The sequence below is a fragment of the Pholcus phalangioides genome, unplaced genomic scaffold, assembly GCF_987345545.1.
Source record: "Pholcus phalangioides strain wild (caught in Gottingen) unplaced genomic scaffold, Ppha-v1.0 ptg000007l_1, whole genome shotgun sequence".
In the NCBI taxonomy this organism is placed as follows: domain Eukaryota; kingdom Metazoa; phylum Arthropoda; class Arachnida; order Araneae; family Pholcidae; genus Pholcus; species Pholcus phalangioides.
This window is the reverse complement of record NW_028301600.1, coordinates 45,239,778-45,253,340: the sequence shown is the minus strand read 5'-3', so window position 1 is coordinate 45,253,340 and position 13,563 is coordinate 45,239,778. Positions and strand designations below refer to the sequence as shown.

The window sequence follows — 13,563 nt, the reverse complement described above, 5'->3', positions numbered from 1 at the left end:
TTTTAATTAAATTAAAAATTATCGATTGTGAAACTGGATATTAGTAATATCTTCTTGGGTTGAAATGAAAAACTAGACTCTCATATACTTTGAGTGACGATATTTCATCAAGAATAATACGGGAAATTGCGGTCGTATACACGGGATATCATTAATTGTCGCCAAAACATGCAATTCTTGATGAATTTGCCAATTACCGCTGAAGAGAGTTACTGAAATTAAGGATTTTGGCAAACCGCAGTAAAAACAGTATATTTCACGAAAAAAACCGTTAAAATATCTGGTGACCACATTTCATAAAAGAAAAACACCTAAAATTGGAATCTCGAATACGGCAAAGTACGTTGCTATAAGCCGCCAAAATCAGTTATTGTTGAAAAATCACCAACGATAGCAAACTGAAAGGGAAAACTGGAAATTGCAGTTGAAATGCAGTTCCCCGAAGAAAAATTGAAAAATAAAGTATGACAAATATGTGTTATGGATATTCATATTTATAGTCATAATTATCATATCGTAGTTAATAAAGTTAAGAAAATTATCAGCATTCATAAGTGAAGATAACATTAAAATGAGCTCCGTTAAAAGAACGGGACAATTGTATAAAAAGTCTCAGTCCAACCAGAAATACAGTAAAACCTCGTCAAGTCGTTTCTCACGTTTTCGAGAAATTATGACGGCTTAAGCGGAGTGACGACTTGAATGAAGTGCCGTCAGTTCAATGTAAAAACCGTATAACTTTGAAGTAAAAATTTACCAAAATATGAATTAAAATTACGTTAACAAAATTTATAGATTACCAAAAAAATAGAAAAGAATTTTTTTTACTTTTTTTGAGCTTTTAGTATTTAACTTATGCTGGTAAAATACACTGGTACACTTATCAGTAATTCATGATACCAATACAAGGTAAACTCGGACACGGGGTCCAGTTTTGACTTGAGGGGGGTCCTGAGCAGGACCAAGTAGATAATAGAAGGCCTCAAATTGAGAAAAAATGTCTGGCTTTTCAACAAAGATATTTTGTTTAAATTTGAAGCCCTAAATTAGTGATAGCCCCTGAAAAAATTACGTCCAACTCGAACAGTCCCTAAAGTTTTAAGAACTTTTGTTTTTGTAGTCGGCAAATGAGCTGCCTCAGTGTAACTTTCGTCAGCTATTCCGGTTTGGTACATGTCTTTTATGATCACTTTTGAACATATGGCAATATGCTGTTATCAAGCTCTTTCTTTAAGGGGAGCAATGGAAATTATCTGTGTTCCTCTTTCTTTCAAACTTTTCCAGTGACGAGATAAACGAAATTAGCAACGAGTAAACGAGGGTTTAGTAGTTATCTATGAAAGCTAGACGGGACCGAAGAAAAATGACGACTTAACCGGAGTGGCAACTTATTAAGATTACGACTAATCGAGTTTTTACTGGACATGAATGAATGCTCCGTAAAAGACGGGTCATAGATTGACACTAGTAGGCGAAGATAGACTCGAAAGTCTGGAGGAGTGCACGATGATGTCAATTTATATATCGCATATACATTAGATCAGTCGGCTCCACCATTGACGCCGGGGGTGGGGAGCAATGCCCCCATATCCCCCCCCCCGTATCTCCGCCCATGAGTGAGTGGTCCGTAGAAAAATTTCAGTACAGTTTACTGGTTTAAAAAGCTTGAGAAATGCTGTTTTAGAGCATAAATCCCTTTTTTTCAGAGAGCATTTTCGATCATTTTTACGTCATAAAAATCCTATCCCTAATAATCATAAATCAATAATCAGACCTCTATATGAAATTAAAAATAAATGCATAATATTGATTTATTGATGATTTTATTTTTGGAATGACATCTCACACGTGGGCGAGAATAATAAAAGCTGGGAGAGAGACGAGGCGGTCATCACAACGAGGACGACGTTCGAACATCCCGCAACCCACAAGATGGCGCTTTAGCTCAATGCCCAGCCACACAGCGATTCCTCATTCTTTCCCCGCCTTTTTTCCCTGAATCCACCTGGAGAAAATCCCACTCTGGAAGGATGGCGCTCAGTCGTATACACAGTCCCAGTGACTTAACAACACATATAACAGTTCCCGAGCAGGCAAGACCACATGAAGTGCTGCCGGACGTTTTACGCTTCGGCTGATCGTCGGACGAATACCATCCCGCAAACAACAAATTACCTTCCCTACAGCATGCCAAACCCCGTCTCGAAAAATAATACTTCTACTAATACTACCCGAACCAGCAAGCCCAAATGCGGCAAATGTTATAATCATGGTGTGTCGGTCAATTTGCGGGGCCATTCCGCGAATTGTCCGAGAAAAGATTGCCGATGCCACTTATGCATCTTGCAGGAAGACCGGAGAAATCTGGCGAAAATTGCGAAGGAATATGAACGCCTAGAACCTCTGGATCCGTATCGAACTTTTCAAGCTTTGGCAGGTTACAATTTACCCGATAAAAATCTTTTTTTCGGTCCGATGAGATCACCGGTTCAACTAATGATGCCGTCTTCGCCAATTCCTGGATCGAGAATCACACCTGATTCAACGCCGCATTTGGGACACAATAATCCCGGACGCCCTGCGAAAGTAGCATATCCTGGAAGTCCCAGGACCATCTCCGTACATTCGACGTCGACTGTCAATGAATTCTTGTCAAGTTCATCGGATGGCTCATCTCCACCTCATAGACCATCGGCTTTCAGAGAGGTTTCTGGTAAGTTATATAAAACATAATTTTCGCAAAAAATAAATTAACTATTCCTGCTGAATTTTTTTAATAAAAAATTTTAATCCTCTATGGTTCACCCCCATAAGAACGTATTGAAGAAAAGTTTTTTTACAAAAGCGGATTTTCAATCAAAATAATACATCACACAGAAATTTAATTAGAGTGAACTTTTTTAATTAGCTAAAGTTGTTAATTATAAGGGGTCTCCTGCCTTTTAACATGGTAAAAAACTTTCTTACGTAGAAATATTATTAAAAATATTATTTATCCTTTGACTTTTTCTAAATTTTTACCACATATATTTTTATGGTGTATTCTCGTCCTATGCCAATACAAAATTTTACATTCCTCTAAAATTGATTTTTCACAAATTTTCGAAAAAAAAACAAACCGCATTAAAAACAGCTTGCGCGCATGATGAAATAACATGACATCAATGAAAGTGAATAGGAAACGATTCAAAATAAAGGAAACTGTTTAGTTCATAAAATGACCGAAAAGATTTGAGATCCATTCATAAATACTTGGGTTATAATTTTTTAAAAATTATTTAAAATTTTTAAGAATTATAAAATCCAATTTCGAATATTATCGATAAGATCTCGGCCTGTTTCATCATTTTATGAACCGAACAGTTTTCTTTATTTTGAATCATTTTTTTATTCAATTATATTGATTTCATGCAGTTTTATCATAAATCAATGGATAAATAACAATCTTAATAAAATATTTCTACAAGAAATATTTTTTACCACGTTATAAAACGTAGGAGACCTCTCAAGGATGAAATATACGGTTATCCTTTATTTCATGCTATTTATAAATAGATAAAATCTTAGCAAAGTTGAATAATTTTCATCTTTAATTTCATTTCATTCCCTAAAATTTCAGCAACTGTCAAAAAAGTGACACCGACAAGGAATAGACTCTTTGTAAAAAAAGTATTTTACTTACACAGCCGTATTTTGCATTGAAATGATGCTAAAAAAGCATGTACTTTTCAAATTACCAAAAAAAATTGAGAAAAGAAATGACTATGATGGATAGGTATTTCTTTTTACCATGTATATTCAAATATACACGGGACCATAGAGGGTTTAAAAAAATTAGTGTTAGGCCGGGATTGCACCTTAAAAGTTTTATGAAAGTGCTTTTATAAAACTTGAAAAATACAGCTTATTGGTTGTATTTTTCAGGTTTTATAAAAACACTTTTACAAAACTTTTATAGTGTAATCCCGGCCTTATGTGAAAACCAAAATGTATAAAATGTTTGATTTTAGAGTCATCTTTTCGGATGAAAACTATAAATCCATCGAATATCAAACGGTGTGTTTAAACCTTTATCTACTAACGGTACTTTAAAGTACCAGGTTGGATAATTTGTTATGTACTAACTAATTGTTTGGAATCGGTATTTTTTTGTCTTTAATTGAAACTAAAATGACCTATACAAAATAATTTACATGATAATTATTCATCTCATTATCATTATATTTTTATTTTTATTTATGTTTAATGTTATCATTTTTTTTTATTTTACTTTTCATAATGTGGTAAATAAAGGGTTAGTTGAAAATTATATAATAGGGAAATCTACTTCAAAAGATAATTTTCTCAAATTTATTGCTTAACCATTTTGAATGGCACGAAACGTAAATTCAATTCGAAAGTATAAATTCGATTCAATAATAACATGCTTATATTCATTGAATCTCGTAATTTTAGGTACCGTTCTGTATTTATCTATTTATTTAAAAATTCACGCATACAACAAAACAAAATTAAACAAAGAATAAATTTCGCTGCAGTTCGTATTTGTTATATAAAATAAGTTATAATTCTTAAAATACCACATCAATTACATGTAGTTTACCTAACCTATCACATTAGATACTTTCCAATTTTAACAGCCAATGACGAAAAAATAAATTTTAGAATTTTTTGGTTGAAGAATAATCACCAAATTCACAACAGAAATCAGTAAAATTTTTAAGACATTTGTATTTATTAAATTTCTTTTCTTTTTTTTCGAAATTTCTCTCCTTAAACACACACACAAGACTTCGTAGGTTTTAATCTAAATATTTTCATTAAATCGTTATGAATAATTAGAGGTTTCTAGAGAATAACAATTGTACGAGTAATTAAACTGATTATTCGTGAAATATCTGATTTCTGTTGGGTCATCAATAAAAATTCAATATTATCTCATTTAAAAAATAAAAATAAAAAATGGGTTTGATGTTGCTTGTCCAGAAAAACCAAGAAATAAATGATCAAGGTGATAGTGTTGAATATACTGTCATCATGATAAAAGAATCGTGTGGAATCATCGTAATTCTTTTTAACTGATGAGTTCGTGTGAAGTCAGTATACCAGATGATAATAATATATTGCTTTTGCGTGTTATCTCCTCACGATTTATTTCCCTAAAGATGAGGTGAAATTGAAATAACAGAAAATTTGGTGTTTTTTCTTTTTCGTCGTCATCATTTTTGTTTCAAAGATTTGCGATATTATATATATATTTTGCACTTATACACCAGAAATGTTATTTTCCTCATCATGTTAACGCACGATTACATTACGGTTCAAATTTGAACTCAGCTACGTTAAACTTTATAATATACCTTTTAGTGATTGATTATGACTGATGTAGATATAATGATAACGGATGTTAATACATCAAGTTCAGCTCTCATAATATCTAAACTAAATTTTGCATGTACACTTCTCAAAACAAGGGGATGTGTGTGTATTATTTATTTTGAATTAATTAAATTTATTTATTTACGTTTATTAAAATTTAGTTGATGATTAACACTTGTGCACAACTGTTTGTGAATACCTAACAATGTTCTTTGGCAAATACTTTATCAATTAAAATGTTTAAAAATCACAATTAAATAAAAACCACATTTTCCCCTAATTGTTTTGAGCAGTGCATAACACACGTCGATTTTCTTTGTTTTGTACAATTTGTGAAATAATTGGGAGTGTAAAATTGTGATAAATCATCATCTTTTGTTTTTAATTTCTTGAATCAATTTGTCCGGTTTTTTTTGGGCAATTTAACCATGAAATATAAAGAAAAAAAACTTTCGAATTCGATTTTAGTTAATGTTTTTTCGACATAACACTTTTTTTCCTATTGAGGGGAGAATCATTCAAAAAAAAAAAAAAAAAAACTCTTCTCTCTATCTAGTTTTACATTATCATCGCAATTCTCGCCAAATAGCGCTGTCCTTTAGGGAAAAAATCGCCAAATTTGTTTCTGAGCGCTTTTGCCTCTCTCTCTCGCTTCTGTGAGAGAGAGAGAGAGACGTTCTTTATTTTATTTATTTATTTAGTTTCTTCGCCATGTCTCGAAATTGTGAGAATGAGGGAAAAAAAACGTCTAGTCTCTCTTTCTCTTTCATATGGATGGCTTCCATTGAGGGAATGTCAGTTTTAACGTGATGAGCATCGAGTGTCGCCACGCCAAGCAAGATTTCTGAGCACATGGAAAAGCGTGCATCCAAAATAATCGGTTACGAGTTCAACGAAAATATTAATCATAATAATGATGATAGCTACAATTATAATAACGACTTATCATCGAATAAGCGTTCCAACAAGAAGAGTTCAAGCAATCCAGCAATGTGCGTGAAATGTCGTAACCATGATATTTATACAATCAAAAAAGGACATAAGAAACACTGTCGCTTCAGTGACTGCATATGTCCATTATGCATTTTAAATGATCAGAGAAGATTTTGGACGAATCGCCAAAAAAAAGTGACCAATCCAATTTGTCCCGTGCCGATTCGAGTGAGCATCGAAACCGACAAACTTCAAAGTCCTCAATTAAGGCTGATCGAAACCGAAAAACCGGCGATTCCATCTACTACGTCAGTATTCGCACCACCGATTGGTAAGTCATCATGAAATGACATTATAACCGAATCATCTTCACGAAATTATTGATTAAAAATTGAATTATGTATATTCTCCGATGAATATCAATAATTACGGCTGGTAAATCAAATACTTCTAAATATACAGGCGAACTTGGCTAATTCAAACTTGTTAAAGGGGTGTCGCGACCCTTGAAGTCGAATTTTCGAGAAAATGACTTCAAAAAATATTTCATTCAATTGTAAATAAAATGCTAGAAATTTTGTTTCAATCGTTTAATTTGTTCTTTCATAATAAAGAAATAATGAATTATAGCGTAAACGTATACAAGAAAAAAACACTTTGAACGCGATTTTCTCAGATTGCAGTTTTTGAGCTCATCCGTAAGGCCGGGATTACACTGTAAAAGTTTGATAAAAGTACTTTTATCAAACTTTTATAGTGTAATATCGGCCTTAGATTTAAAAAAAAAACTTCTGTCCCAACAATATATATTTCTAAATTCAGAATAAAAAAAATCGTTTTGAAAGAAATTCACACAGGGGAGAAAAATAGATAACAATTATCATTATATTAACATTTTTAACGTGATTTAAGAAAAAATTTATATTTTTCCTTCCTAAAAATTACACTATAAAATTTTTATAAAATCCATTTTATAAAACTTGAAAAATCTAACCAATAAGGTTATTGGTTACATTCTAGAAAATGCAACCGGTGACCTTATTGGCTGCATTTTTCAAGTTTTATAAAAGGACTTCTACCAAACTTTTACAGTGTAATGCCGGCCTAATACTCAAAACAAGCAGTGTAATTTCCTATCGTGTTTTTGCATCGGTTCTAGGGAAAATTTTTTTGAATAATTGTGCAGTCAAAATTAACATACAGATGTTACTCGCGTTGTACGTGCTGTAATTGTTCATTATTTCCTTAGTCATTTTTGAATGAAAGAAAAAAAAATTACAATAACTTTTCAAATATACTAAAAAAGTTAATGTAAATAAAATTATATATAATTTTAATATATTGCTCATATAATTTTAAATAAATAATATATATTAATTGTAATACAATCATACTCGGTTGTATCGACGCCTCGGCTATAATCTGAATAATCGGCCTTCAAGCTGACTCCTATAGAAAATAATGTTAATGAACTTTGCTTATAACGTCTATGAAAGGAAAAACCTCGGATATAACGACAAATTTTTCGTCGCTTTTGATTCCGTTTCGATGACGTTTTCCTAAGATTAGAGCTGATCACATGCAGCTAATGTTCGTCGGTCATTATGCTCATGCTTAACATTGGACAAAAGATTTATTACGTGTTTAAAGCTGCGACTTACTTATTGACATAATCACTATACAAAAAATTCCCATATTTTTGCCCTTCCTTAAAATGTCAATAAAAATGTCCCGTTTTTTTAGCGAAGCTTACTTCAATACCTAATATTTAATAAATTCCTAAAATCGGAGATGAAGGTACTAATTTACGTAATTTATAAATTATGCCATAATGAATATGTGAGTGTATGTATATTCATATAAAATTCATTTCAAATTATTTTCAAAAATTATATTTAAATATTCATCTCACGTACGCTTCATATTCAATTTTTTTCCCGTGAAATACATTTTAGCAGACTTACGGCATTCCTCACCAAGGCTTATTTGTAAGCAATAATTAGCGATTTCGCCGACAATTGGCAACATCTTTGGTAAAAATCTGCGATGTTACTTATTTATCCCAATTTACCGTATTTTCACGATCAAATATGGTCATCGTAATCGTAATGAAATAAAAGCTGCATGCGATGATTCCATCTGATTATATATTTGTCCTCAAACAAGGTCTTAAAAACGTAAACCTTGGTTGTAACGATACCTCGATTATAACGATAAAATTTCATGGAATCTTCGATGTCGTTATAACCGAGTGTTTGACTGCAATTACAATTCTAGAGCTCTACAAATTTCTAATTCTGAAATACAACATTTGTTTCCATTCTGCATGGTTTTGTGAAAAACGTTAGAAAAAAATTTCATGTTTCTCTTAAACCTTTTTTAGCCCATGGCCCCCTTTGGACTATATTTCTTCTTATGGCCCCCTTTCTTATCCAGGCCCCCCCCCCCCATTCTTATCCGGAAGCGAGATCCTTTATACTTATTGAAGTTAGATAAAACGGAATTTATATATACTAAACACAAAAATTATACAGTCGTATCCCGTTATAACGAACTCCAAGAGACACTTCGTTATAATGAAATTTCGTTATAAAAGAATTCCAAGTTTTTTTTTGCATCATTCATAACTACTCTGTAATATAAAATCACAAACTCGAAAAGGGCCTGTTTCTATGCAACCGAAATTAGTGACGGAAATCTGTTACGATTTTGGGTCAAGTATTCATTTAACTCTAGCATATATCGGGATCCATTTGACCCATCGGGACCAAGTTACGTGCGTGTACTGAGAGGCTCCCACATCCTACAGCAGGGCCCCTAGGCTAGAATAGATGGCGAGGCCAGCTAAACCAGCTTTTCAGGAGCCCGCCCGTCTGTGGTTAATTTATAGTGTGATAAATCAAAGTGATAAAAGAATCGTTCCAGCCCCAGTCAGCCTTGCCCTTGTGGGGGGGGGGGGGTCATGCCGTGGGGGAATTGCACGTATACCTTCATGAGGAAGTTGAAAGGTTTCATTTCCAGGGGCCCTTGATGGATCTCGTTGTTTTCTTGCTGCTAACATTGAAAAATTTGCGATAGCGGAAGCCCAAAATATATCCAGTCTGGGGGGTCCCATAAAATTTGCGAATTCGGTCACGGGTAATTGAAGGGGCCTGGATTTTATTCGTTGGTAAAATGAATACAAATGAACATTTGCCGTGGCACTCAGGTGGGGGATGTCCGACAAGCTTCCGGGTCAGGGGCCCGTTTAATTTTGGGGGCCCTGGATCAATCTCATTGTTTTCTGTTATTTAACATTGTAGAATTTGCAACAGCGAAAGCCCGAGATAAAACCTGTCTGGGTCCCCGCTACTGGATGTGGGGCCCTGCATTTTATTCGTTGTAAAATTGATAAAAATGAAAAATTTTCGTGGTCCCTCACAGGGGGATTTCCGACAAGCCCCGACAAGCCGGAGTTCCAATTCGGGGCCCCTGGAAGTATCTCATTGATTTTTATTTTTTAACATTGTAAAAGTTTCAACATCGGTAGCCTCAGATAAATCCAGTCTGGGTCCCCCATTAAAAGTATGCGTATTGGTGTCCAGGATAATTGGTTGGGGGCCCTGGATTTTATTCACTAGTAAAATGAATACAAATGAAAATTTTTCATGGCACTCGCAGCGGGCGATGACCAACAATCTTCCAAGTCCGGGGCCCCATGTATAAAGGTTTCATTTTTGGGGCCCTGGATGAATCTCATTGTTTTCTGTTATTTAACATTGTAGAATCTGCAACAGCGAAAGCCTGAGATAAATCCTGTCTGGGTCCCCGCTACTGAATGTGGGGCCCTGGATTTTATTCGTTGTAAAATTGATAAAAATGAAAAATTTTCGTGGTCCCTCACAGGGGGATTTCCGACAAGCCGGAGCCCCATGCAAATGTTGACAAGTTCCAATTCGGGGCCCCTGGAAGTATCTCATTGATTTTTGCTGTTTGACGTAAAATTTGCTACACATCGGTAGCCCGAGATAAATCCAGTCAGGGCCCCACTAAAATTCAGTGAATTGGGAAGTTTCCTAAGGTTACTTGATGAATCACATTTGTTGTTTTTTTTTTGTTGCTTTATTATTGTAAAATTTGCTTCTTCAGTAAGCTGGTGCTTTCACATGCCCCTTTCCATAGCACGCTGATGAAGTGGGATGAAATAAACAAGATATGTTATGAAGAGAAAAGAGAGGGGGGTGGCCGCCAAAGGAGGCAGGGGGGGCCAGAGCCCCCTTAGTACTGTATAAACTTATCTGGGAGATTAAAAAAGTGTTCGTTAAAACGACATTTTTTCGCTATAATGGTATTCGTAAAATGGGATTCGACTGCATAAATAAGGTTCATCTGGACCCCTGGACCAGGCGCCGATCCAGAGGGCTGGGAGCAATCATCCTTCCCAAGAGCCGAATTAAATTTAAAATATTGGTCTCTCTCGTAATTTATGGGACGATCCAACGAAACTACGAAATAAATCGCCCATTCCGACGCATCACCCTGGATCCATTTCTACCCTAAGCTAAAATTCAGTGATCTTCTTTCTTCTGGGAGAATGGGGGTTCTAGGCAAATTGGCATTGGCGCCTAATTTTTTTATGTCCTATAACTGAATTGAAGTCTTAGGAAACACAAAATTATCGAAAATTATGTCAGTGTGTCTGCCAGCACGGAAAGCGTTCCTTAAGTCCAGGAAAAGTCAAAGAATATTCTGGACCAATTTAGTCAATAAAAAATGCTTGGTGGCTATTAAATTTTTCCGGAGCCTGAGTTTTTTTCTGATATGTAAAGCAAGGGTCCATGGGAAAAGTGTGTGATAGTCTGGGTTCTCATAATTTGCTGGTAGTAACAGTTTATATATCTAACTACTTACTCGCGAAGATCGTAGCACCAGAACTTGTATGGGCATGAGGCCCCTGGGTCATGCCCGGATGTGTCCATGCGTCAAGATTATCCAGTTTCTATGGGCACCTCCGCTTGATTCTGATAGTAGTCGCATTTTCTCCCACCCTACTTCACCTGTAATATTTATTTCTACACAATACTCTGCCCCCCCCCCTTAACTACCCGTGCTCTCCCCCCCCCCATCAGGATATCCCATTACCACAGTACCACAGAGGGGGCATATGGCCTCGGGTTGAGAACCACATCCATAATTTGTCACTATCTTTTACATCCCCGATTTAAAGTACTCTAACCCTTTCATGTTCTACTTTTAGTATTATTTTGTAGCCTCTAGAGAGGAGATAGCCGGCATATTTTGTTTCATTATCAAGAGCTCTTTTCCGATAAGTTATTTTGATGCAACGTTCTGTTACAAAATGTTTCAAAAGTGCTTATCAAGCACTAGAGTATATATGGTGTGTGTGGCGAAAACAAGTTTTCTCTCTCTTCAATCTTATATATACACATTACTAGTGTCTGCAAGCTGTCTACAGATAAATGCCATGTCCGGTGCTTGGTGAAAGAAGAACAGCGACCAAAATGTGTGCAAAAGGAAGTCAGTGGTCGTCGTTCTTTTAATAATAGACCTTGTAGCAAATAAGCTCTCAAGGAAATAAATAACTAAAAAGAAACCGTTTCTCTCGATAAGCAACTCCTTAAAGCTCTCTCTCTCACGGGGAATATAGATATCTATATACATATACTGTGATACCTCGGCTAACGAAGATAATTCGTTCTGGAATAGCGTTCGTTAGTCATTTACGCGATTTTCCTTACTTTTCTAAGGAAACTCGTAAAATTCCTTCCCGCTACTCTCTTTCGCAAAATTTAAAGATAAGTTTTTAAAACACTAAAAGAGCGCTAAAAAAAAGATCGAAGACTAAAATAAACAGCTTCAGAATTGGATAAATGAGAATTTACGGGAAGATGAGACACTGAAAAGATATTTTAATTTTGCACTATATATCTAACCAACACCCGCTTTATTAAGTCTGCTAAAGCTGGTGTTGACACAATCTAGTGGAGTTCGTAGCTGTCCCCATCCGTGTGTGATTTGGTCAGCTCATTTCTGTCTGATATAGTAAAACCTGTCAATTTGGACACCCCTGTATCCTGGACATCTCCCTACATTGGGTGGTTTTGAAAGGAACCATAATAGGTTCTACTAATCTTACAGTACCACAATACAGTACCTTAATATCTTAGACAACTCTTTAACTTGGACAAATTTTAATGTAACCATATACGTCCAACTCAGACAGGTTTTACTGTACATGTGCAGTTGGAAAAGATAAGTTCATAAAATGTCCAGACTGTTCAGTTTGATGCGAGCAATCTTGCAATTAAAAAACATGTGCTCCAAAAACATAGGCTCTTTTTTTAAAGCATTGATTTTCTACTAGCTGAATCTCTCGTTTTACATGAAATGGTTCAAAAACCTCCAGAAAAAGAAGTGGAGTTACATGTAGAAAAAGATTCTGAGGTAGGCATGAGTTAATCTGGCTCGAGTGATAGCAATTCTGATGATGACTGACGCTAAAATTCAGTTTACGACGCTGTTGTTTTTATGTTAGATGTTAGCGCATGCATCCATATCAACAAAAATGTTCGTTAGCCGAGGGAGAAAAGCCTCGAAAAAAAAATCATCCTTAACCGAGGCGTTCGTTAGCCGAGGTATCACTATGCAACTAATCTCCCCAACTTACAAACTTTTCGAGTTACAAACCTTTTACGCTCTCTCGGCAATTCCCAGATTGACCTTGGGTATAGCAAAAATCCTCTAATCAGATCCACGTTCTCCCTTTCAGTCGCAGAATTATGGCATTCAAGGGTTATAAAATTTGTTAATGTATTATCATGTATGCAATGCGAGTGTCGTATTTTATGATATTGTTCGAATTTATATACATTTATGAACGAATTTTAAAGCATGTTATCTTCGGGTAACTTAGCATCTAGAATAGTGAATGAAAAGTAGGTATTTGAGGAAAAGATTTTTAAAAGATCCATTATCAACTTTAGAGGCTTTGTGGAAGAGAGATATGAATTTGTGAAGACTGAAGATATCAGTGAATATATGGAAAGTGAGTTAAAGTTTATAGAAGCGAAAAATGGAAACATGGTCCAATTCATTGTAGCTGAGAAAGAATAAACAGATAGATTTGGCAGGCCCATCTCAAAAATATCACAGGATTCCCGGGAAAAATAATATTCTTTGGCCCTCCTATCTGGCTTTAAGTATTAGTCTATCAATTTACATATTCCAGAAAATCTAGTATCAGATCTCACT

The 13,563-nt window shown here is 35.0% G+C and overlaps 1 protein-coding gene across 3 annotated transcripts in view; it reads left to right on the top strand.

Moving 5' to 3' along the window:
- The first annotated feature begins 1,927 nt into the window (after nucleotides 1-1,927).
- LOC149085353 (uncharacterized) overlaps nucleotides 1,928-13,563 on the top strand; it is a 77,624-nt gene continuing 65,988 nt past the window's right edge. The window contains exon 1 of one of the 3 annotated variants that reach the window (XM_089233316.1): nucleotides 1,928-2,713. In XM_089233316.1, the coding sequence (XP_089089442.1) occupies nucleotides 2,104-2,713 (610 nt within the window). In that variant the 5' untranslated portion in view covers nucleotides 1,928-2,103. Of the gene's footprint in view, nucleotides 2,714-6,066; nucleotides 6,644-13,563 lie in introns of those variants that run through there. The other 2 variants (XM_089233317.1, XM_089233319.1) reach the window with 2 other exon arrangements.